Raw genomic sequence first — 27,579 nt, forward strand, 5'->3', positions numbered from 1 at the left:
GGGTCCCTCACGGGACCCACAGATAAAAAAAGGTCATTCAGTTAGTTAGGGGAACACAAATAAGTCTTACCCCGAGTCCATTAATACGTAAAAGCGGCATTGCTGATTACATAATTTAATCTGTTTTGATCTTCCCAACATTCTTTCCGACCGACATTCTATATCATCATGTTCTAGAGGTATCACATAATAAATTTTCTATCGTAAAATTGTGAGTCCACCAGCGCCATTCGAAGGGGAAACTTCTCAACTGATATGGTTATTATAACATTCGTAACAACATTCCAACATGCAAAATCGCTCTTTATCTTTTTGTTTTTTGGATGAAGGCACAATTTTCCTAATTGAAATATGTATTCGAGCACACTAACTACATCTGATGGAGTGCTTCCGAGTTAAAACTTTTGCCGTTTACCAAACTTTTAATAACCGCATTCTTCAAAATGTTATAATTTGCGGGATACTTGAAGCTCAAGTCGTGTTGTTTATTGTGAGCGAATGATTTATTTAGTGCATTTTTCACACACACACACACACACACACACACACACACACACACACAAATTTGTTGATCTAAGTATCTACAACAAATTTACCGAAGATTGTATAGCTCTATCTGTCGACCGAAGCGAGATAACTGTTCACAACCCCAATCAGTCGAAATCCCATATGCTCTGGGTTTCCTATATTGCGGTTTTCCGGCAATAAGGAACCCGGCAACAGCGAATGCCGACAAAAACAAATCCGCTTTGTACGAGACCCCACTGTACATGAAGCAGGAAAATGTAAATAGCGTCAAACTAAATCTAGCTTAGTTGTCATGCATAAAACTAAGCAATGCGCCTTCAAATAGGCAATACCTGTTTCCATAAAAGATAGATCCACTGCTAACTGCGTTGCGCCTGTGGAAAACGTTTATTTTTTCCGGCTGTTTTCAATCACACACTCAGTGGAGCACTCGTGCCACTCTCAGAGTAGCCGGTGGGGTAGCATAATCCATGAGAGTATCACTTTATTCTGTTTGTTTTCTTTTTCTGGCAACCTAACAATTTCCACAGCTGGTCAGGAATCAACTAAACAAGCGCACCAGCGATCAGTTCTGGTGCGAACTTCGAACGCTTCGGTATTAACGGTTTTTATCGTTCAGGATTAGGAAGTTTGTTGGAAATCGATCGCGCGTAGGGTAACGAAATAACCTGTCAACACAACCATGTTTACGATCGCACTAATCGGCATAGTTTCGCTAGCAGTTTACATGTACTGCAAGATACGGTTCAAGTTCGCCGAAAAGATTCCTACGGTGGAACCGTTCCGACCATTTTTCGGCAACGGACTCGAGTTTGCGCAAAAGAATTCGTTCGAAATATTCGCTAGTTTGACGCGGGCCTTTAAGGATAACAAGCGTGTTTTCAAACTGTGCTTCGGACCCATCGCCGTTGTCTGTCCGACCGATCCAGATCTGATCGGGAAGGTGCTGACGAGTTCGGCCAGCATGGAGAAACCGTACGTGTACTACTTTTTGCGGGTGATGCGAGGATTGCTGACAGCAGAATGTAGGTCAATTTATTTCTAGTGCGATTAGTTTCTTTTTTTTTTGAGTGAAAATCTAGAGAAATTTTGCTGGTACCATTTTACAGAACACGAAACAGGTGGTCTTGATTTTTTCAAGGTTTTGAACTCAGCTGGTTATTTGTATCGGCTCATAAAAACATATAAATAATTCAAGCAGCACTAGCAGCATGGACTGAAAGCGGTATAATAAAGCGATTCATAAGAACCATTGTTCAGTTGTAGATTACACTAAAAATTAAATCTAATGAATGACAGCTCAAGTTCAGAACCCATATTTTGCAATGCATATGTGGACTTAACTTTCCCTAATTATTTGTTTTGCCTTTGACGAATGGACTTAAATAGTATACAGACAAACTAATTCGTTCAAAACTATTATTTCCAAAACACTTAGACTATGATTTACAAAAAAGAATTTATGTTAGTGTTGAAACGATTGAATTTTACCTAAGCCTAAATCGAAATATCTCAATCTAGAGTAGATTCGCAAAAGATTTGCGAAACACTGAATGAGACTATGGTATATTTTTTGCATTTAACTACTGAAATTAGACAGAATTTAAGTTAAATCACCAATCAAATAAACCTAGATGTCTCACTGTGAAAGCCAGAGATACCAGATCTGCAGATTTGTCTGTAAATCTGCAGATTTCGTACACAGTGCTGCGGACATTTTTTGTTGTGCAGACTTTCGAAAATCTAGTTTTTCGCAAACTTTCGTCAAAATTTATCGACTTTTGAAATTGCCTGATACTTTATACAGAAGTAAAGACATACTTTCTAACTGCAGATTTTTTTTCGGATATACAGACCTTTGCAACCCTGTCTGAAGATATTTGAAATTTTTACCTGCCATCTCTGATGACAGCGCTTCTGATGTCACAGATAGCTCTATTACACTAGTATCAAACTCGGCTCTAATGGTTTATTTGCTTTGTAGTTATATGGTCATGGAGATTGATATATGAACGGTAATTTGAGATTTCAATAGGAAAAGTTTTTCTTCTAAAATCGAGCAGAATATTTCATAGAATATCGTTCCCATGCAACATACAATCACAAACTTAGTACAAATCACTTATCGATTCATTAAATGATACACAATTGCATACACATATTGTACGGATCAGCGATTCTTGAATTATTTTATGCTAGGGATCTCTTTTCCGAAATGTCTTCAGGAGAATTTCTCTTGGAAAAATTCCATTTCTTTTGATATAATCAAAGTTGGCATCAATCTACCTAGATGTGAGTTATAATAAATTATTTTGCAAACAATATGAGATAGAGAATCCTCATCACAAATTTATAGACCAAGTTGAAACAAGAAAATATGCCAAAGACATGATCTTTTTGAAATGCATTGATGTCGACATAATAAATATTGTTTATTTACCGTTGGTTTTCATTCATATTTTAGGATTTTTTAAATGTTCTTCAAATATATTTTCATTTTCGATATCAGCAGGCCCGGCAGATAGTGTGAGTTGCTGGGTAGCGGAATCCTATGACACTGGTGGCGTGGATTGCTCTGGTTTTGCACTTTCGAGCAGAAATGCCATATTTTGACGGTGTTTCATTGCCATTTCTGCTCGAAAGTGCAAAACCAGAGCAATCCACGCCACCAGTGTTTTTCAATGAAAAACGCCACTAAAGAAGTTTTCCAATTTACCAATTTTCCAATGTGAGCGCGTTGTGTATACTGTCAAGTCGCATCGTGTCAGTTGTACTTTTTCCGCAGAATATAATTATGAAATTCATTAATGTTTTTTCATCAGTGTAAGATTGAACACCGCAATATCCGTATACACTGCATCGGTGTGCGTAACAGGAACGTCAAATTGCTCAATTCGATAGTCCCACGACAAAAGGGCATAACCGCAAATGAGAGCCTCTCTTTGTTTACTTTCTATTTTGATTATTATGGAGCCATTATGGAAAATTCTCTAAAGTTTCCAACATAAATCGAAAGCTTGTAGTTTTACCTTGAAAGTTTTGCGAAGAGTAAAGCGTCAAATATAAAATCATTTCGGTAAATCGTGAAAGAAAAAGTAAACAAAGAGAAAGTGTCATTTGCAGTTAGGCCCTTTTGTCGTGGGATGGTCGAATTGAGCAATTTGACGTTTTTGTTACACACAATTTTGAAATGCGTACGGTCAAATTGACATATATTAAGCAAAAACCCATACAGTGTCTAGAGAACAACTAAGAAAATTATAAAACTGTTTTCAAAAATCTCATAAACTTAATGGAACTGAAGTTTAAAACTTATGAAATTTTAAAGGCAAGCTTGGGTTGACGAGGGATTATTACCTGTAAACATGGAACACAGCGAACAAAAACCCATTTGATGAGCAAATTACATTCTTATTGCGCTGAAGCACTGGACAACGTTGAAAAAAATAGCGTGGTGCAAGAAATATCAAGAGCCTATAAGAAACAAATGATGGATAATCGAACGGCACTTTTGAAAATATTCAGCTCCTCGAGAACTTTTACAAGACAAGGCCTACTCATAAGAGAAGACAAGAATGACGAAAACTTCAATTTCATGACATTTTCAATAGCTCGCCTGTTGTCGAACTAAAATCTTGACAGAAAAAGAGATGGTCATAAATGGCTTCATTCTGGAAGTCAAAATGAAATTCTCAAGCTATTGGCAACCTTAGTATTATCAGAAATCATGAACGAAATATAAAAACAGCGAATATTTTTCGATCTCCTTAATGATTTTTCAAATTATGGAAAGATTTGCAGTTGGTCAGCCAGCAGATATCGATGAAACTGGGAAAAATTATGAGAACGCTTTTGACAACTGAACTACTGAAAAGGCCCAATGAACAGGCAACTAGTCTGAGGGAAGTTGTAGATATCTTATAAAAATATAAATGGATAAGAGGTCTTGTTCCAGAGTTGGTGCGTTTCGTTCGTCTAATTGTTACAGTACCAGGCTCATCGTGTTCAAATGAACGAAGTTTTTATATTCTTCGCAGGTTAAAAACGTATTTAAGCTGAAATGTAGTGGAATGCGCGCGTCGCGTTTTTGATCAATTATTCAAAAACTAGACCGATTTTCGAAAAACTAAAAACACTTAAGTTTTAGCAATTAAATATATCACAACTAAGTATTCTTAGAATTTTGAAATTTTGCTTTGCTGAGCCGTAATTGGTTTTTGAAGTGTACAAACGGTTACTGTTCCGTTCCATGGGGATGGGTTAGAAATGAAAAGTAGTGTTTGTAGCAGAATTTCACAAAAAATCTGAAAATGCAACTCAAAACTTTAGCCAAAACAATCGTAATTTTAAAAAGTTTACATAAACTTTCCCGCATTTTTTATATTGCTTGCGCGCTGCTATTTCGTATTGAGATGGTGTGAGAAATGCACGGTGGCATTTTTAACCTTTTTTTTAAAGATATTTTTATTCAGGCCTATTTGCGTACAAGCTTTACGTGGCCGATTGAGCCAATTTTTTAAATAAATTTTATTTTTGAGTTGGATCTCGTGGTCACCCTTTTTCTAGGGGAAAAGGAGCTTCCATTTCCCTCCTGCGAGGATTGAGGGGCAATTCGTTCGTGGTTCGTCTCGTCATCCATTGCCGCATCGATGGTATTGTTGTCGATTTCCGTCTTCTTTTCGTTGCTAGTGTCTGTAGATGCACCTTGTTGTACGTTGGTTGCAATTACTGGTTGGTTGGAGGGTAAGTTGTTAACTGTAGCTGGTGTACTTTGTTCTATAGGGGATACTGATGGTTTCGTTGAAGGGGATGCTTCATTGTTGTTGGTGGCTGTCACAGGTGTACTGGGGTTGCTTGGGGTTGGCGTGAAGGAAGCACCGTTGTACTTTGGTGTAGTTGTCTCCTTGTCCGGTTTATCACATAGCTTACCGTAGTAGTAGCTTTCTGGCAATGTTGACATGTGGCCATCTGATTGTCATAGGTAACAAGTGATTTGCACGGAATTCTTGTATCTTGACCGAAAATCACATAAGAAGGTATAGACCTCTTCAAGCACATGCGTGACAAACGTACGCCATTTAGAATACCGGGGAAAAAATTCTTTCACTTTTCTTTTTCCATAGAGAGAATTTCTCCGTATTGGGACATAGTTTTGCGAATTAAATTGCATCCAACTCTTTATACAGCTGGATGTAAACAATATCATTTGTCTTATTGCATTGAAGTCAATGCACATAGTTTTGCGAATTGAATTGCATCCAACTCTTTATACAGCTGGATGTAAACAATATCATTTGTCTTATTGCATTGAAGTCAATGCACACGTTTAATGTCAAGATGCATTTGCTCCTTAAGCAAACCTTCAAGATCTCGTATCCAAGGTCGAATTTCGCACTGCCTGAAGTCAACAACAATTGTATTCTTTCGTGTCGGCGGTAGCTTTTGTTCGTTTGGTTCACTCATTTCAAGGTCGTTCTATTGTTCACTACACAATACTGTACTTGGCTTCTCCTGTCCCGAACGTAAGCGGTTTCATTTTATCGACTCACTTGGATGTGATGTGAAAGCGAACTGACGGTGGCATTTTATCGTGATGTGTGTGATGTGATGTGAAGGGAAGCCACCATCAGTTCAAGGACTTGCCAGTGGATGCGGGTAGACTTACAGTAGCCCCGATATGACTCATCCATTCACCTTCTTACTATAGCTGTTACCGAAAAGCGAACAAAAAGGGTAGGGCGGATATGTAAGTAGAGTCACTTACTCGTATTCCGCGGGAATAAAAGATGCTCTTCCAACCATAATATCCAGTGCATGGATGAAGCATATCGCTATACATGCTTGAACCCGCCTGATGGTTTGTTTGAGAAGGACGCGTCAGACTCATTTCAAACCATCAGAACGAAACAAGTTTCCTTCAAGTGACTTGGGCTGGTTATCCACAATCCCTCGTCCATCATCAATTCGTCCGATGCCCTGATGCTCCCTCCTCTTTACACCCCCGTGATAAATGTTTTATATTGATAAATACAATGAAACATAGTGTAATGAAATTAATATAACATAAAATGATAGATGATAGATTACAAAATAATATAATATAACATAATATAATATAATATAATTTAATTTAATTTAATTTAATATAATATAACACAATGTCATACAATATAATATATTATAAAACAATATATAAAATAACAGTTAATGTAGAGTGTCAGTTATGCTCTTCTATCTTCGCAATACTGCAGGAAGTAGAATATTTCTCTTCTAATAACAATAATAATATCCTCATCTATAAAAATAACATATGTTTTTATTATTAATGACGAATTTATAATAACAATAAATATAATAATGAAAAACAATATAATATAGTGCAATGAAATATATAATAAATAATAGAATGAATAAAATGATATGTTGCGATATGCTATGATATTATATTACTTGAATTTATATGTCATTTCTCATCCTCTCATTCTGCCATCAACGCATTTCTCGACCAATTGACACCACAGACACACGTGTAGGCATGAAACAGGAACCAGTGAGGACCAAGCTCACCTTGTGACGACCTTGATAGTTTGTTTAAAGATTATTTTAAAAATGATAATTTATAAGGAAAACAAATTTATATTTTGGTAGAGGTACGTAGTACTACTCATAATAAACCCTATAATATAATATAATACAACATAATTCAATACAATATTACATAATATGATAGAATACAATATAATATAATATAATATAATAAAATGTAATATAATATAATACAATATAATATGATATAATTCAATGCAGTATAATACCATACAACATAGTATATAACAACATAAAATAGTGTAAGACGATAATATATGAAACAATATGCTATTATACAATATAACAGTTATTGTCGCAGTGTAAGTTACGCTCTTCTAATAATAATAATAAAAACGTTATTAATCCACCTAGCAGTGAGATGATACCTTTTTTTATCAATACGCATGTGTTTTTGCATGGATATTCTTAGGTGTTTTAGTTCTCATGACATTATTTTAATTATCGTCGTTTTAAACGGCAAATTGAGATTTTAATCACTCATTACCCTGTAATGCCGAAACTGCAAAACATATCGAATTTCAATCTTAACGTGTGACAATCGATTGAACATTCCATGAGATGTCGAAGTAAGTTCCACTTTAGAGTTTTTCGTCATTATTTATGGTACTTCCAGAGCCGGTATTCAGGAATTAGCATAGCCCAAAATGATTCGAATGGCCATAAATTATTACGCCAAACAATTTACATGAAATTTATAAACTCATCATCTGTAATTCCAGAATCGGATAAAATTCACCAATTTTGTGTGGGACCTTAAGTCCTGTAATATTTGTTTTTGAAGTTCGATTTGGTCTTTTTTGAGAAAATGATTGAGCTTTGAGAATCGATTCGATACTGGAACCGGAATTCTAAAATCGGTGTATCCGAAATCAGTTAAATTCACCTGAGCAGTGTGTAGACATCTTTGAGAAATTGTAGTGCGAATTAAAATTTGGGGGTACATTTCGAATCCAAAAACGAATACCGCTTAAACTGAAATAAATTTATTTGGTAATCGACTATCCAAATCTGCAAACCCGATAAACCTGATTAATTTATGTGAAATGGACATTTTTATACTAATCACCCTGCATTTTCTAAACCAGAAGTCGGTTCTGACTAAAAAAGTAAGATGTTTTATAGGATTTTAAGACCTCTCATTTGAATCATACATGATTCTTAGATTTCATTTGAATCTTAGATCGGTTCAGCCATCTACGAGAAAAATTAATTGCATTATTTTAATTTCGTTTCACATATCATCCTGTGGTTCCGCAATCAGAATTCGGATCCAAACGTAATTCAGGAACCTTGTTTGGGAGTATACGACTTTTCATATGAATCTGAGTTTGTAGAAAACGGTTTAACCATCTCCGAGAAAATTGAGTGAAATTATTTGTCACACACGCATTTGCTGATCTCGACGAACTGAGTCGTATGGTATATGGAAGTCATGTTCTTCCAGCATTTATTGCTGTAAATAGTTTAAATCAATATAATTATGGAATTACTTCCAACTCGATAATGCTGGTATCATCTGGTTTACATATGCCATATTCGAAAGATTATGTTGCCAAAAATGAACCGTGCTAAAATTGGTCCGAGGCAAATTGTCATAAAAAAGGATGCTGTACACAGTCTTTTTGGTACTTAGAAACAATTATATGTAACAGTATAAAAAATCGTGTTTCATGTTGCTCCCAAGCATTGCTTTTTCATACAGCGCTCAAAATTCCTTCTACTGGAATAAGGCTTACACAAAAATATCGATATCTCCGTTAAAAATGGACGGATTTTAACAATCTATGGCTTGTTGGATAGGTATTACCGAGCGAAATCTAAGTCTGGAAACATATTCTGTTTTCAAGGTCAAATGTGACAGATACTGTCGAAAAACTGAAAATTTTGACATAAAACTTCGTATAACTCAAAAAGTAAACATCGGATCTCAAAACCATTCAATAGTGTTCTGGGTGACGGGGAGACCTTTCATTTGCGACTAGTTTGATCAAAATCGGTCCAGCCATCTCTGAGATCTCGACCTCTTAGTTGACAACACACATACAGACACACACACATACACACACACACACACACAGACATTTGCTCAGTTCGTCGAGCTGAATCGATTGGTATATGATATTCGGCCCTCCGGGCCTCGGAAAATTTTTCGAAAGTTTGAGCGAATTCTATACCTATTTTTTATATATATAAAAAAAAGTAAAAAAATAATAATAATACATGATGTAATAAACAACAGAATTATATGTTGTAATATACTATGATAAACATTGCACTTTAGGATGGGCTTCTACCTACAAGCCGTTTCGCACCCTCTCATTCTGCTACTAACGCTGAAGGCGATAGCACCCAGTCGACGCCGTTCTATTGACCAAATGTCATCATAGACGCTCGGGGAGGCATGAGATAGGGACTTGTGAGGACTTAGTTATCTCACCATTTGACGACCAACTGTCGGTGGCATTTTATCGTGCGCAAAAAATAAATATCAAATAATGACACGAATTTATGCAGCATTGAGTTTGTATTGTAATAAAAACGAGTTGAATACAATAAAACGGGTATTGTAAGAAATCGTTCATTTTCTAAGTAACTGTCGTTTATAATGCTAGTGATGTCCAAGTCTGTTGAGTTCAATGCATTAATTTTGGAGTTTGCCCTTTTTGTTTTAAGACTTCGCAGCCGATTCATAGCATAGCTTCTATTACATAGCTAGATTAGCATAGCTAGATTCTATTGACTCAAAGAAAAATAATATAACCACTTTCTACTTATTCGAAAATGACAATGAAAGTGAATTAGAATGGAATATATTGGCAGTAATTTCAGTCCAATAATTTATTTAAACAGTGTTTTATTCGTTAGCGAAATTCGACCGTGCTCTATCATGCGTGTGAAGTAAATATTTTTACATAAATTTAATCTCATCGGCGTGGAGAGTCTGGCGAACTTCTGTCAAAGATACCGAAAATACTTGAATGTTTTCTTGCCTTCCATCATTATTTTGAAGAAGAATCCATGCAGGCTACTAAACTCAGGCATATACATGAAAAGCAAGTTAGTCAATGCATGTACATATAACCTCATGTTAGTCAATCATAATTACTCATGATTCATAGTTCTAGTGTGATAGTAATCACTAATAATAACGATTGAATTAGGATATATTCAAAGTGTGAAGGATTCAAAAAGCCATTACGAATTAATGAGTATTTTTTATAAACCAACAAAACGAGTGGTAAGCCCACTGCGCTCAATCACTAAAAATATTCCTGGTTTCTATGTGTCGGTTTTTCTTGTTATGCTTTGTGCGAAAATTCGGTCAACTCAAGTGGCTAAAATTTTGCGCGCCTTTTTTTGAGACTACATTTCTCCTTAAGAACAACAATGTTGCAAGATCGATTCAATAATGTTGCTATTTTACACATCTATCGCGACATAACCGACAAACTCGATTTAGAAAAATTGTTAGACGACTTTATTTTGTGAAATGCAAAGCTCATCTCTGTGTTAGCATAACGCAAATGATTTTTGTCTATATTCTGATCTTCTTCGAAATCAATCACAAAACTACTTATATTTTCCTTTCCATTCATGAATAATAGTGACGCAGTTGACCACACTTTTTAAGGGGGCAAACTACCCACTATCAGTATTTTTATCGAAGGTTGCATATTTCTATGTTCACAAACACTTTTTTTTAAAGAATCGGAGAGCGTATAAATTGGGAAAAGTTTCCAAAATATTTATCACATAAACACTTTGTTGTCAAGATGGAGGAATAATGGACCAAAAAGTTATAGTCCATTAAATATGACAAAATTTTTGAAAATAGTTATTATTTTTTTACAAATACACTAAGGTCCTTTTTAAGCGGTCTTTTTTTATTCGGTTTTTCATGCGCCTTTTTTTATGCGAAGTTTAAGAGTTATGCGGTTTTTTTTATGAGAATTTTCAGAGTTATGCGGTACGTAAACTCGCATAAAAAAGACTTCAGTGTACTTTGCTACGCACAATTTTCAATCGTATTTTTTCTTTTTTTTTTTTTTTGTTTTAATTATAGAGGCTTTAACATCTTAGGTCATTCGCCTCTTCGGACCAGAAAATCTTTCTGACCCTATGTGCGGGGTTGGGAATCGAACCCAGGCGGGCTGCGTGAAAGGCATCGACTATCCCATCACGCTATACCCGTCCCCGTAATTTTTCTGGAAGAGAAAATAATTTTTACTTCTATGCTTGCAGTGATTCTGTAATATAGTAATTTTACATGGTACTCTAAAACCTCAATTTACGCGAATTTAATTTACGCGACCTTTTTTACGCATTTTATTAGAAATAACGTGATTTTTTATTTAATTTACGCGATGATCGCGTAAAAAAAGGGTATCAGATGGCGATTCTAAACCGGATTTACAGCTTATTTTTTCGTGCAGTGTATATCGAGAAATAGTTCATATATTCGGAGTTTTTTGGTTCAGTGTACTGATTGGGAGAACTGTCATATGTGCATTAAAAAATATGTAGTGTATTAGTAACCTTTTTTGCCACCGAACTTTACTGTGATGTCCCTCGTGAATCGCAAGAGTGATCCATACTGATATATAATATATTTGCCGACATTCAATCGTGAATCATTTCCTGCTCCACGTTTGATTTCAGGAGATTTCAATTAGCAAGGAATAATGTGGGGTTCCGTTTACAATGATAACAGATAATCTTTATTATATAATATTTGCGACAATTTCAACATGACAGTATTGAATATGAGTAGCATGACACGGATTCCAAGACCTCCTGCACGTCCAAGTGCATTAGATTAGATTGCCTGATTTACACGGTAGCGATCATTTACCAATCATCATCTCAATTTGCAGTAACAAAGGTATTGCTTATTCAGTTAGTATTCCATATGATTTGACAACAAATGTTGACTGGATGAAATACCAAAGTAGTATCTAAAGTACCTCGAACTCAATGGAAGAGCTCCCCCCACTTGATGAATATGACTTCCTCGTTTGTTCGATTCTGGATGCCGCTGCACAAGCACAAACCAAACGATTTCTTGGTCCATCGTCTAACAGAAGATCTCCAAACCCTTGGTGGGACCAAGAGTGCTCAGATGCTAAGCACGCGAAACAAAATGCTTTCAAGGCGTTTTTAAAACGAGGAGGAGGAACTCCTCAGAATTTTAAAAAATTCTTGGTTTTAAAAACCAAGCACAAGAACATACTTCGGGTCAAGAAATGCAGCTATTGGAGACATTTTGTGGAAGGTTTGTCAAGAGAAACCTCAATGAGCACTCTTTGGAATACGGCCAGACGAATGAGGAATCGTAACGTAGGAAATGAGAGTGAGGAATACTCGAACCGATGGATATTTGATTTTGCGAGGAAAGTTTGTCCAGATTCTGTTCCTACGCATAGCATTATTAGAGAGTCCATGGTACCATTGAAAGCCCCTTTTCAATGATGGAATTTTCCATAGCACTCATGTCTTGTAACAATAACGCTCCTGGGTTGGACAGAATTAAATTCAACTTGGTGAAGAATCTGCCCGACCTCGCAAAAAGACATTTCTTGGAATTGTTCAACAAGTTTCTTGAGCAAAATATTGTTCCACCTGACTGAAGGCAAGTGAAAGTTGTCGCCATTCAAAAGCCGGGGAAACCAACTTCCAATCACAACTCATATAGATCCATTGCAATGTTGTCATGCATCAGAAAATTGTTCGAAAAAATTATTCTTCGACGTCTCGACACTAGGGTCGAGACGAACGGTTTGTTGTCAGATACTCAGTTTGGCTTCCGTAGAAATAAAGGGACGAATTATTGCCTTGCATTGCTTTCGTCTGACATCCAAATCGCCTTCGCTCAAAAACAACAAATGGCATCTGTATTTTGAGACATTAAAGGAGCATTTGATTCAGTTTCCATTGATGTTCTTTCAGACAAGCTCCACCAACATGGACTCCCAGCGGTTATAAATAATTATTTGCACAACCTTTTGTCAGAGAAACGCATGCATTTTTCACATGCCGATTTGGCAACATTCAGAATTAGCTACAAGGGGCTCCCGCAAGGCTCATGCCTCAGTCCGCTCCTGTATAATTTCTATGTAAACGACATTGACAGCTGTCATTAGGTATCTGATAACAAAATGAAAACAAAGAGTAAATTTTCTTCGAACAATAACCGGATCTTGGTGGGGTGCTCATCCGGAAGATCCAATAAAATTGTATCAGACAACGATGCTTTCAGTGATGGAATATGGATGCGTTTGTTTTCGTTCCGCTGCAAACTCTCATATTATCAAACTTGAGCGAATTCAGTATCGTTGTTTGCGAATTGCGTTAGCTGCATGCATTCGACACATACAATGAGTCTTGAATTACTGGCGGGAGTTCTTCCATTGAAAGATCGTTTTTGGGAGCTTTCATCGCGACTGCTAATAAGATGTGAGGTACTGAATACCCTACTTATTAGTAACTTCGAAAAATTAGTCGAGCTTCAATTTCAAACAAGATTTATGACAGTATATTTTAACCATATGTCACAGGAAATCAACCCTTCAAGATATATTCCTATCCGTGACAGCCTCCTAAATGTCCCTGACTCAACTTCATTTTTTGACACATCCATGCAGCGCGAAGTGCGTGGAATCCCGGAGCACCTCCCAAGTAACAATTCGAATGCCTTATGGTTTTGATTATAATTTATAGGAGTTTTGTAATTGCTTTTTCAATCACTACCTGTTTTATGACAACTATAATAAGTGTCTCTTTTGAGAAGTAATATCATAGTTTTTAAAGCTTCTTTAAAACCCTTTACCTAGACTGAAAACTTGGCTGAAAATAAAACAATTTGCACTAGAATAAAACCATGCAAATCCTCTTAATATTGCTTTCAAACATTTTCTTCAAAACATTATTGTCAGTTAAATTCTTTCATAAATCTAGTCTTGTGTGTGCGTGTTCATTGGATGACAGTTTCACTCAGAGCAATTTTGAGGGTTCTAAAGTACATTTATGACATATTTGTTGTGGCCTATTTGATTTATTGCATCTTACGTTAAGTGTAATTAGCATTAAAGGAAATTCCATGGCCGCCATTATGATGTTTTTTTGCCGTAGCTTTTATTGACATCAAATAAACTTCGAAATGCAAAAAAAAGGAAATATGATGGACTTTCATGATTCATTTTCAGGACGTATGCACAAGTTTTAACGCCACGAAATAGTTTTATACTAAAATGACGATGAATCACAGAAAATAATGTTCATAAATTATGGAGACTTTCGCAAAAACCATAATTATTTCAAGGCGATTAGTTATAATTCATATTTTTATTCATACATTCACGATAAAAATAAAAGCGCATGAAATTTCTACTTTCGGAAAAAGCCTCAAGCTCGTAAATAAAATCTAATAAATTCTTACTGATTGCATTCAAAGCAGACATGACAAACACATAGCCAAGAAAAATATGATCAAAACAAAAGTTTATTCATAGCGGAATTCATTCCATCCGAATAAATTAAATGTTGATCGTAAAGCTGGTTTCAAAATTTTCTTGAAATTGGAGTTTTAACGCAGGTTTATGCTGATTCTTCACTTTGCTTTATAAACCTTATGAAAAATGGTCCACTTGGCAGAAAAATGTTCTTATAGAGGTTTTCAGTAGGCTTTCGTGGAGTTTAAAGTTTTATTGCAAGATTTATTATGTAGCATTGAAGACAGTTACAAGTATTTATTAAAATTAAAAATGTTACTTGGGCTACGCTCGTTGGAAATTTTACAAATATTTTTAAATAAGTTCAGGCATATTGACTCTGAGAAAATGTTTTATACGGACGGATCACGAATTGAAGAGGCTACCGGGTTTGGTATATTCAACAATAATGTTTCGGTCTCATTTAGGCTTCAAGAACCTACATCTGTTTATATAGCAGAGTTAGCAGCAGTTCATTATAGTTTGAGTGTAATCGTCACATTATCTCCAAAAAATTTTTTTCTCTTCACAGATAGTCTGAGTGCAATCGAAGCTATCAATATCAAATTGATCTTTGGAATCGATTTTAGGTTCTTAAAAATAATGCATTAATGATCTTTTTTCTTGGTTAGCTAGTGCAATCTTGAATTTGAAACTTCTGCTAGTCGGTAACTTTGAAGAGGAAAAATATATTTTTTTTCCCAAATTTTTGCTAGGTTCAATTTAATTTTTTTTATGTTGAGCCGTCAGGTCGCGCTAGTAGTTCAGCATAAGCTGCTACGCACTGATGAGTCAAAGACGAAACTTAAAATTAAGTTCTATTAGTCAATATTATTACAAGTAATTGGCGTTGAATTGGTTCGAATAGCACTCAGAGTAAATCTTTTCATTCGCTTCACTCACTGGAATCTTTCCCACGCGGAAAAAAGGATTTTTTAAATTCTGCGAAGAACCCGAATGACTAAAGTTAAAAGGTCAATAATGAAAAAAATTCTGCTTCATCACAAGTTTACGGATGGCGAAACCATCGAAGTGAATTACATTAACACTTATACTATCATTCCAATGAAAGTAATGATCAAATACTTCTTGGAACCGATTTAGGGTTCTAGGGCTAACCAAATTGTTAACTTTTTCGATGATAAACAAATTCAAGTGCATTTCCCGTGAATACAAAGCTGCAGCTGCAGACTATTGACACGGATTCGATGATTATAAACCGCTGAATATTGCCACTTGTGGATAAAAATGCTGTTATTCCTGCTAGCAACTAATTATGTAAAACATCCTTACTAATTGTTTAAAGTACCGATTTATTTATTTTTTTTTGGTTTCACGTAAAGCAGCCATAACTAAGTTCAGTTTTTGCGATGACTGGACGGAAACATATATTGAAGAAGCCAAATGAATGAAAAACTAACAGAAAAGATGATTTATTGGAAAAAGATACGCTCAGAGGCAGGACACGAACCTAGTTCTTTTCCGTCTCAAGTACTAGACGAAATTATCGAATTTCGACCATGAGTTTTTATTTTTACTCGTCCAGTTGAGCAGACGGATCTATATGATACTGTCTTAATCAAACTATCGTCTGAGTGCGAGAAAAGCCAGATTTTTCAGTCATTCATCCCATACTACTGAAAATTAAATCATAAACTGCTGCTCATATTTTCGATGCGATGGAGAAAGTATAATGTTTTTTTTTCATTGATCATCGAATTTCGTCAATGAGATATTCCCGATTACAAACTTATCATTCTTCAGCATAGGGAATTTTCATTAGGGGCCTCATACTAAAGTAAGACGCAATCATGTCCTAACACGAACGAAATTTTTTGAACTGGAAATATATTAAGCTAAAAACTCAAACTGCAAAAAATCATCATTTTTGTGAATTTTTTCAGTATTCTCGTTTAACAAAATAAATTAAAATGTTTTGCATGATAAAAAGAATCATTCAAACAACATTTTGTAATTTTTTCGTTGAAAAATATTGAGAAATAAGTCGGTGAGTATCTCAGCGCAGACTAATCAGAAGTGAACAAATGAACGCAGCATAGTTAGAGTAGAAGTGTTTCTAGACCCCAACGTTTCTGTTTAATTTTTTTTAATTTTTTTTAATTTTTGGTGGTTGTTCAAAATGAAAACTACCAATTTCCACGGAAAAATCCGCCATTTTGTAGCTGTAAAACCTCCCCAAAGTAACAAACAACGAAAAGGAAAACGTTGGGGTCTGGTTTTTCATATGTAAAAAGTGTGTGCAAAATTTGAAAAAAAATTGGTGCAGAAATTTTTGAATGACGATGGACACGGACTTTCAAAACCTGCTTTCGAGAAAATCGCTTTAAAGTTGTTCGTCTATGAAATCAATGGAAACAATTTATTGCTCCAGGGAGCCCGTAGGACCTAACACATTTTCAAAAAATCATATTTTTTCTTTTATAATTTATTATAATGAAACATTTGAAGAATGTTTTGTCAAGTTTTGAAGTCAGTCGAAGTAGAAATCTGTGCGCCGAGCTCTTGCTTCTTCGCAGAATCAGATAGCCATAGATAAAGGTCCATAACTTTCAGAGTCTCGTTCCAATAGGCTTGAAAATTTCACAGAATATTCTTCAAATGTTTTACTATAAGAAAATATAAAGAAAATGGTGACTGATTTTTAAAAAGTGTTAGACCCTTAAGTAAACTTTACAGTGAGTTTCAATGCTGGAATAATACAGGGACCGGTATAGCGTGATGCTGTCACACAGCCCACCTGGGTTCGATTCCCAACCCCCTCAAAGTTAAAACCACCGTTAGACCGGGCAAACGAAGCCTTCACAAGTTTATGTGCAAGAGACCGCCACTTCCGGGAGTACATTTCTGTATGATATTTTAAATAAGAAAATATTTGCGAGAAGCATTGCTTTTTTTTGAAAATGGCTTTGGACGACATTCTCCACTCCCATTTCGAAGGACTAGAGTATCAGATCGATCTTTGGGATCGATTTTGGGTTTTGGGTACTGCATTGATGATCTTTTTTCAAAATTAACTAGTGCAATCTAGAATTTAAAACTTCTGTTAGTCAATATTTACCGCTGAATTGGTTCAAATAGCGCTCAGAGTAAAACTTTCAATCGTAACTTACTGGAATCATGTCCGCCCGGAGAAGTGCACACGGAGCGAATAATAATAACACTAATGAGCAGCAGCTGCACAGATAAAAATATTTTGTGATTTTACATTTATTTTCATGCACATATTTGGAGCAGGTAATTGAATGGAAATTTACATTACAAAACGAAGCGGTTTGTAAATATACAGTCTTGTTCAATGAAAAACTAAATGAATTTTAATGTAAATTTACATCAATCATGGTTTTAAATCAGATTTTCGTTTCAATTGTTGTCTATTTCATAGTACTATCGGTTTACATATCGTGTAAGTTTCATCTTTTCTTTCTGTGTGACTGTTGGCACGACCCCTCTTCGATTTGCATGGAACTTTGCATGTGTTTTCGTTATAGGAAATGAAACATTTTTCATTGGTCTAGAGATATACACAGAAAAAACAAAATCTTCCGATTTTTCGTGAAATCGAATAGAAAATTTGTTTTTCCAAATTCTCAGTTTCTTACCGTACTATTTTTTTTTAATTTTTTGTCACAAAAAACGTCAAGTTACAAGCAAACTATTGATTGTTTTAAACAGTTGGAGAGATGATATATAAAAAGTTTCCCTAAGAATAACTTCTTAACAATTTTCGAAAAACGATGTTTTTATTAGAATAAATTTATCTAAGCAATGAAATATTGTTCTCCAAGCTACGTTCATTGAAAAAGCTCTAGATTCTCTTTTCTAGATATATGAGAAACTAAATCTAGAAAATGGATATTTCATGAGAATACGCCCTTTTAAAATTAGTCTGGGTTCTCCATCGCCAAATTTATTATTTTTGTAATCCTCATAAAAATGTCTATGAATTATTTTTTGACATCAAGACGATACGAGTTGCTGAATTTGAGATATTTTGAAAACAATATCGAAAAAAATCGCCGGTTTTAAAAAGTGTACATCAAGTTGCAAAGTACAATATTGAAGATATAAAAATCAAAAAAAAGATAATTACGGTTTACATGAAAACTGTAATGAGTATTGGTGCCGATGAGAAATCAAAAAGTTGGTTTGCAAATAGACAATTATCTTTTTTTTTGCTTTTTATATCTTCAATATTGTACTTTGCAACTTGATGTACACTTTTAAATATCTTAATAATAATAATTGACTTTAATTTTAACTAACCATTAAGCTTTATTTTTTGCAGATTTATATGTAATATCAAAGCTCATTTCTGTGTCTGTTGAAAATAATTTCGCAGCAATCTTATTTTCAGTTACTGGAATGAAGCAGTGATATTTTTGTGCATGTTGACATTCTACAGTGCCATCGTCATATTCCTCTTCTGACATATAAAAAAACGAGATTGCTGTAAAATTATCTTTATTTCTGGGCAATAGAGGCACTCGCCCGGGGAACATCGTTTTGAAGGGGGCGGCAAACCAATCCTTGGGGGACCTTTTTTTTGCTCGCCCAAGTTATTTTTACGGAAATGCAGTTATGTTTTTTTTTTGCTCAATAAATCAACGGTGGAAGCGGCAAATCTCTTATTTTGCCCCGAACGACAAATTTCCTCGCTTCGCCACTGGAGGTGTGGTATTTCTTGCATTCGCGGAGATAACAATATTTTGTTCTTACCGGTGTGTTAAACAGTAATTTTTACAAAAGCGCTTTACAATCAATTTGAAAGAAATATTTTTTTAGGCTGCGAAGCATTAAGTAAACATTTTCATGAATTGTACAAACACATACATTATGACAACCTGAAATATTGAAAAGTTTACAATGGTTTGGTTTCAACGCCGCAAATGTACTTATTGAAATTTGCTGTTTACTGACTTCTTCGAATCGTTGAAAAGTTTCTCTGCTAGAAACGTAATCTCGTTGTCCTGTCATAGTCCTACTTATATCATCGTCGTTGAAAAACTGCAGTACTTTACGTTATACAATCGCGATCCAATGGACGGTCACATTTTTTGTTAGGAACAGCCAATACTCCTTGCTTTTTAACCAGTGAGACCGGGTATTTATTCATATTAAATGTTTTCACCGTCATTGGAACAGACCACGAGTTGGAAAAAAAATTGAGAATATCCGTATTTTATCTTCTGTTGAGCAATATAGTTCGGTAAATTTATCAATGATTTCGTCGAATGCTACAGCCTTAATTTTCACTGTCTGAAATTCGTCAGATTCATTTTGTCGTGGATGGTCGTATAGTTGTTGCCTGATGCCTTCAACGATTTTGGGATACTTTTCTTGACGATAGTTTTCAGATCTGAGGTTACAACTGCTATAGGAGATACATTAATTCCAGAAATACCTTTATTAAATACCTTCAACATTTTGATTCCTCAAATCATCCACTAGATCACTGTGTTGAAAGGATGCTGAGACGAGTGAAGCCGCTGATGGTATTTCTTCTAAATCATATCCCGCGGTATTCCTTCTAAATTATTTCCGATGTTGCTGGCGAAGCTGTCGTATAATCTGGCATCTCGTTGTCGCTGGAAGTTAGACACAGCAATCGAATATAATGAATAATGAAAATAATCGACATGAGTCGCAAATTTGCATTGTAGTATTCACATTGATTGCGCACTGCTTGAAAGCAAAGTGTACAATCATACCATCTGTCACTTTACGATGCTTAGACGAACAAGGTTTCCCATTATCACGGAAAGGCCTACGACAATTATATTTTCCCATAATTACATCACATCCACTGAATACCATAGTTTATTGATGCTAGTTTTCACACTGATGTTTTGTATTTCAAAAATGTGCTTTTATAGTTGGGTGTAGGTAACCTTGTATATCATAGAAAGACTTCAATACATAAAAGTAGGTATATTTTTCGATATGGTGGTTATTCCCCTTTGATTTTTATAAACCAGCAATTTTTCTTCGATTTTGTTTTCAAAATATCTCGAAATCAGTAGCTTGATATCAAAGAATAATTCATTAAAATTTCATGAGGAGTATTCTCATCAAATACCCATTTTCTCGATTTAGTTCCTCATATATCTCGAAAATGACTGCATTCGGGAAGTAGCTTCCCATGACCTTTTTCATTCAAAGTATCGTTGAGAATAATATCTCATTGCTCAGATACGTTTATTCTTATCGATGCATCTAACTTTTTTATTTACCATCACATCCATTAGATTCCTTTTAACTTGACGTTTTTCGTGATATAAAATTTAAAAAAATCGTGATCGTAATCGTAACTGAAAAATTAGAAAAACTCGATTTTTTTATTGTTTTTTTTTTTGGAAAGTTCAATTAATTTCCTAAAACTTTTTCTTAGACATATATTTCGTAGAAGCTATAGATTTCTAGTTATAATTGTTTGAAAATAATGTGGCTTAAAACACATACCTTTTCATAAATTAATGTTGAGTGAAAAAAAATCTCTAGACCCGATCAACAAGGAGAACAAAATTGATATGTAAATATCAATATTATATCTAAATTTGTTACAAATTTAGTACGAATTATCAGCTGTTATTACCCATTTTCTGGGGGGAAAGGCTTTACCGTGAAATTCTAAAAATAGATTTCGCGAAGTGAGATGAAATTGCATACCTTGAGGCGATTTGATTTGCCATAAAAAAGTCATGCACAGTTAAGCGACTGGTTCCGAACCGGGAAGTTTTAAGTTGCCAACATACGCTACGATTGCATCGGGGCATGAGAATCAACTGAGGTTGGAAGGATATGTTGGCATCATATAATAACTAGTGTAAGTCCATATTACTACAAAAATAATCAATCGCTTTTCTCGCTCCCTCTTTCGTCGTTTCCTTCCAACCGGCATAGGAATGACAAAGGGGCTATTTTAGAACTATGAGCAAGCTTTCTTTTGGTACTGAAGAAAAGTTGTAAATGAACGGAAATGACTAAATTCAGTGAAACAAAACTACCTTATAGAATCTGAGGAAATTAACTAATGAATGATAGTTTCAGTTTTTTCTTCTTTGTACCAAGAAGGCCGACTTTCCAATAACATTCGAATCAGTTCGTTCGTTCACTTGAAGTAGTGAATTTTCTGTCGGTGTGTGTGTCGTATGTGTATGTGTATTGGGCATATTTGATTAAAATGTGATCTTCATTTTCTCGGAGATGGCTGAATGGATTTTCGTAAATTTATATTAGAATAAAAATTAAAATAAATATATATATAACATTGATTCGAATAGCAAGTTTTTATGATTGATGATCAACCAATTGCCTATTAGTCACATTAGTTCGCGTTTGATTGTCAGATATCTACCTAGATTGACTCACAGAAAAATGATTCAAATGAAAAATCTCATAATGTGGGTCGGTTGCTTTAAACTTTACATTGCAAATTTCGAATCCCAGCTCATGGTTTCAAATTGGAAGTAATCAAAGTTCTACGAAATGAGGCTGTCATAAATTTATCAGATATGGATAGATTGAACTTTTCAAATCGAAAGTATTATGGTGCGATAAATCGTTTTTGTCTGATTCATGATTAAGGCCCGTACCCAGGATTTCTTTTCGGGAGGGGCCCAAAGATTAAAAACAATTTTACTGGAGATTGCTCATGTACCTAATTCTCGTTGTGCCTGTTACGGGTGTTAAACTTTGAACTTTTCCATTGGAACTGATATTGCATTACATTTCATTACGTTTACTGTCTTGTAATTTGTGTAACACATGTCTGAGACCTTCTAAATAATTATATATCTGTTTTTGATTTAGGGAGGGACCAGGAACTGAGTTTAGATTTTGATTTTGAGTCCAGTTTAGAATTTGTTTTTCGTTTATTTCAGCGTCACTTTTGAAGACGTTTTGAAATTTTTGACACTTATCACTCTGTGATTTCGGAAACAAAAATCTGTCCCCAATAATTCACTTTTTTCCAATTTTTATTATCCGAGTTTTAAAGCTTTTGCCTTACCTTTCTTTGTACGTAAGAGAAAAAGCGGAAAAAAATCTTGAAGAATATTTATTTTCAATTTAAAATTAATATTTGAATAAAAACTTTACACAATTTCAGTAGGAATTACTTAGGAACGTTCTCAAATTTAAAATTTAGGCCGTCATTTCGAAATCAAATATCAAATTATTGGATCTTCAGGAATGTGAAATTGGAAAATATATTTGCTACTGCCCTTCATTGAAGTATAGCATTTTTCGGGTTGAAAGTGAAAAACATGATCGACAAATATATTTGAGCTCCTTTTTCTCAATTCTCTAGTATAGTTTTATCTGAAATATAACGGCCCTTAATATAATATCTGGACTTGTTAGAATCTAAATAAAATCAGAATGTTTGCTTCTGATTTGGAATCATATTTATAACATAACTAGCTGACCCGTCGAACTTCGTCTCGCCTGAATTTATTTTTTAAATTTGTGTTTTCGAACAGCAGAGTTGCGAAACGTTAATGTTTCTTCCCATTATTTTACTGATTACTTGGCTTACAATAAACGAATTACGACAAATTCATATCCAACACAATAACTTCGTCTCGAAGAAGAAATATCATCAAGAATTATTGTGGATATGTTCAATGCTTTTGTTACGCAAAAACTAAACAAATGCACCGTTTGCCATCTCATCCTTCGAGTCAGTGTATTGGACAGAGATTGTAGATCTCTCTCAAACTAAAGATTTGACATGTGGGATGATGGATTGGATTGAATCATATCTGACTGGTCGTAGTATGACCGTGAGAATTGGCGACTGCGTTACTCCATCATTCATCGTGAGCTCTGGCGTTCCTCAGGGAAGCCATCTAGAACCATTCATATTTCTGCTATATCTAAATGATCTGAATTTCGCATTGCAATGCATGAAGCTATCATTCACCGACGATTTCAAACTGTTTCATCTCATCAAATATCTGAAAGACTCAAACTTCTTGCAGTCACAGTTGGATGTATTTTCTAACTGGAGCAACGTCAACAGAATGGTTATTAACGCCTTCAAATGCTTCGTTATCTCCTTCTCTCGTAAACGAACCACGATCATGTATGATTACACTATTTCGCAAGCTGTACTAAAACGGGAGACATCAACTAATGATCTAGGAGTGTTATTGGATTCAAAACTTAGTTTCATAGATCACATAGAATATACCCTCTCTAAAGCATTAAAGATGCTAGGATTCATCTTTCGCATCTCAAAAAATTTCAATAACATATACTGCCTGAAATCGTTATAATGCGCTCTAGTTCGCGAGTATGCTGTTGTTGTTTGGGCACCATATTATCAAACAGATAAGCTACGCATTGAGACTGTTCAGTGCAAGTTCATTCGTTTTGCTTTGCGTCGCCTGGAGAGATCCATTTAATCTTCCAAGCTACGAAAATCGTTGTAGACATACACTTCGATTTGCTGTCTGTCCGCCGTGATACACAAAAAGCTGTTTTCGTCGCGGACCTCATCCAATCTCGAATTGATAGTGCAGATCTCCTACAACAGCTAAGTTTTGACATTCTTCGGCGTAATTTGCGGTTTAATCCCTTTCTCAGAATTCCTCGTGCTAGAACTAACTAAGGGTTCATTGAACCGTTTTCGAGTATATGTCGCGTATTCAATACTTGCTCTGATGGATTTAATTTCGATTTATCTCGTAACGCCATTAAAACCCGTTTTCTCCAAATCTTTTCCCGCTAGTTTTATTAGGATAATTAGTCAATATGAATAGTTGTTAGTTAGCTTTGTAATTTAAATAAGGGTAATTAAAGATTTCGTTAAGTATCATTTGGTCAAATGTTATTTGTTGATACAAAAGATGAGAATGTTTTATGCCTGCTGGAGAAGAAGAACCAAAATCTCAGCTCCAGCAGGCTTTTCCCTTGCTCCTAAATAAACAAATGAATAAATTAACAGATGGATGAAAAAAAGATGACCAAGATAAATACTTTAAATTGACCCCACAAATTTCCAAAAGCAGCCCTCGGGGATTGTTGTTTATCATTGAATATTAAGACTTATTTGTACTGAAGACATTTAAAATTTAATAGCAAATCCTTAGGGATTATCGAAAGTAATAAACTAATTTTGAACGGTTGTCCATAACCTACTTCACCGCTACTGATATTACTTAGTCGTGTTTGATGAATGTTCGTAGCAGGATAATGACAGGATCAATTTTCGATTAACGAATTAGCGATAAAATGAAAAATACTTGGACATTCGAAAGTTCAAATTACCCTTTTAAAAATATTGTGTCCATTAACTCTGACATGAACGCTATATTCGTTCAAGAATTGTATCAAAACGCTTCTCATTCGTCGAGCCACCACATCGTTTTGCTTAGTATTCAGTCCTGAGAATCAATATTCTGTTCTAGCGGAGTGAACATGAGGAGTGATTATTCTTATCGTTAAAGCCAATGTATAAAACAGCAGATCTCACAACTAATGGTTCTTACATGCCACGATTTCTCCTTCAGATATGATATTCACGATTCGCATATGGTAATTCGTCAAGTAATCCAAAGTTCAGAAAATGAAATGATTTGGCTTAAGCAGCTTACAAATGTCATGAATACCATAAATATTTTCATCTGAACTCATTATTTCAACAGCAGAATCTATCATTGATACGTAAAAAAATCGTTACATAATTTGATTTGTTCAACTCACGGCCACGATGGCCAACATAATTCATCTAACTACATCTACTGGTAAATGACATTAGAACTTGTGCTTCTGTTTACGGTATAGCTAAAACAGTCATTTGGCAAGTAATGATTTTGATACCCTATTAAGCACGTGTTTCCAAATGACGAATCAATCATGCATGTAAAATCTCCACCCAAAACTACTCGTGGCGCGCCAAATAATTTTCCAACGATCTAGTATTCCTTTCTTCAACGGCGGAATACAGAGCATCTTATTGCGCGCCAAACATCAATCGTAAATCTAGCAATCATTGGCGACATTTTCAGTGGAAAATTCCATTGTCGATACAAAATAACTTTATTGGTTTTTCCCACTTTTCCGGTGAGTTTTCCTAATTTTTTTGATGTACGAACCCGGTGGGGGTAAAAACTGATCAAACGAAAAAAAAAAAGCATCTCAATCCGTCCATCCGTTCTTACTTGATGCGATTACAAAGAATGATCTCTGCATTTTTATATATATAGATGAGATATAAATATTAAGATCATATATAATTTTGATAGAATCCTGTTATGCTCTGTTGATCGGGGACCAGTAAAAAATGTTTCATTTGCTATAACGAACAAACATGCAACGTTTCATGCAAATCGAAGGGGGCCGTGCCAACAGTCAGCCGATTCCGCATGCAATTGCTCACAAATGTGACAATGCTGCAGATCGCAAAGATCGATTCTTTAGCAGTTCATAAAATATCTTTCAGATATCGAATGATTTCACTTCTAACTTTTTGGGCTGCTACTTCCGGAACTTCTGGAAGCGGTAATTGGAAAACAATGGGGTCAACAGAGCTTCAGTCAATCACCTATCGACAAGACCTACGACTTAAATAGAAGCAATTCTATGCATAGTTTTTTTAAGTTTCTCTCTTTTTTGTGTCAAGTATCAAATTGGTATTGGGAATCCTCAATCGGTTATTAATAAAATACAATAGCAGTAATTATACTACCTTTCATTTGAATCTTTTTTAAAGTCGGTCCGGTTATCTCAGAGATATCAATGTGACTTTCAATCGGCGAATGGTAACACGGTGACATTATCGAATTATCAAAAATGATTTAATTAATACAAAATGATTTTCTTCTCAAAGTTGTAACTGGATTTGATCCAATCTATTGTGTTTGAAAACGCATTCAACTCATCGAACAGAACGATACGATTAAAATTCAAAGTTCTCGATTATTTTCACTATGACCAAAATAGACACATTTTGATTGAATTATTGTAGTAAGCAGTCCCGTAACTTAACGTTTTTTTTTTCTAAAATCTGTTTTCACAAGTAAGCATCATTTCCAAAGACTATGTGACATGTTTAAAAGCCAGAAATTGGAAACAGAAACACAAACTTTGGTAGTCAAAATAACAATATTTCTACTTTTCGGAGCTTGTTTCGAGTCCAACATTTTTAACGTAGAATACTCTTGTTTCCGGTTCCTGAAAGCAAAGTCTTGGCATTACATTAATTTCGTGAAATTTGAAAGTTGGTTTCAACAGACTTCGCAGCCGAAGCTACGGTCTTACTGATACTAACAATACTTCCAGGTCGGTGCTCGAATATATGACAATTGACATGTAAGGACGAGGGTCTAATGCATTGAACGGCGAATCCGGGTTGCAAAAACGGTTGCTCAGAAACATTGAAATTAACCGTTGTGCACTCGAAAAAAAAAACACCTTTAACCACCCGAATGGGTACCCGGGTACCCATTTTTTTAAATCGCTGTAAGTTGAGCATTTTTCAACCGATTGAAGTAATTTTAGCACTGTTGGATTCAGGAACTTAAGCTCTTTGGGATTGGTACCCATAAAGATGGACATGGTGCTCCTGGTTCCCAGGAACCCGGATATCCTAAATGAGTTCCGACATCGAGGCATTTATACACGGATTTCACGTATTTTTGTAATCTTATCTAAGAATTGCTATATGAAATCAAGTGCTATGCTGAGTTGTTATGTTTATATATTTCAGGGGGCATCCGTTATGTACGTAACATAAAATTTTGAATTTTTCTACCACTCCTTTCCCCCTTTGTCGAGCATTTCTCAATCTTTTCACCATGTATTGTCACGTATTTTTGAAACCTCTCCCCCCTAAACGCGTGACGTACTTTATGTATGTTCCCTTATATACTTCACTTTCTTATCTTCAGTTTGAAAATTATTATGTACTTCAGGCCTATTGCGAGGAGCA

General features: G+C 35.1%; 1 protein-coding gene across 1 annotated transcript in view; it reads left to right on the plus strand.

Moving 5' to 3' along the window:
- Nucleotides 1–1,087: 1,087 nt before the first annotated feature.
- LOC131429626 (cytochrome P450 4C1-like) overlaps nt 1,088–27,579 on the plus strand; it is a 95,347-nt gene continuing 68,855 nt past the window's right edge. The window contains exon 1 of the mRNA XM_058593870.1: nt 1,088–1,553. Within this exon, the coding sequence (XP_058449853.1) occupies nt 1,211–1,553 (343 nt within the window). The 5' untranslated portion in view covers nt 1,088–1,210. The remainder of the gene's footprint in view (nt 1,554–27,579) is intronic.

The sequence above is a fragment of the Malaya genurostris genome, chromosome 2 (assembly GCF_030247185.1).
Source record: "Malaya genurostris strain Urasoe2022 chromosome 2, Malgen_1.1, whole genome shotgun sequence".
Taxonomy (NCBI): Eukaryota; Metazoa; Arthropoda; class Insecta; order Diptera; family Culicidae; genus Malaya; species Malaya genurostris.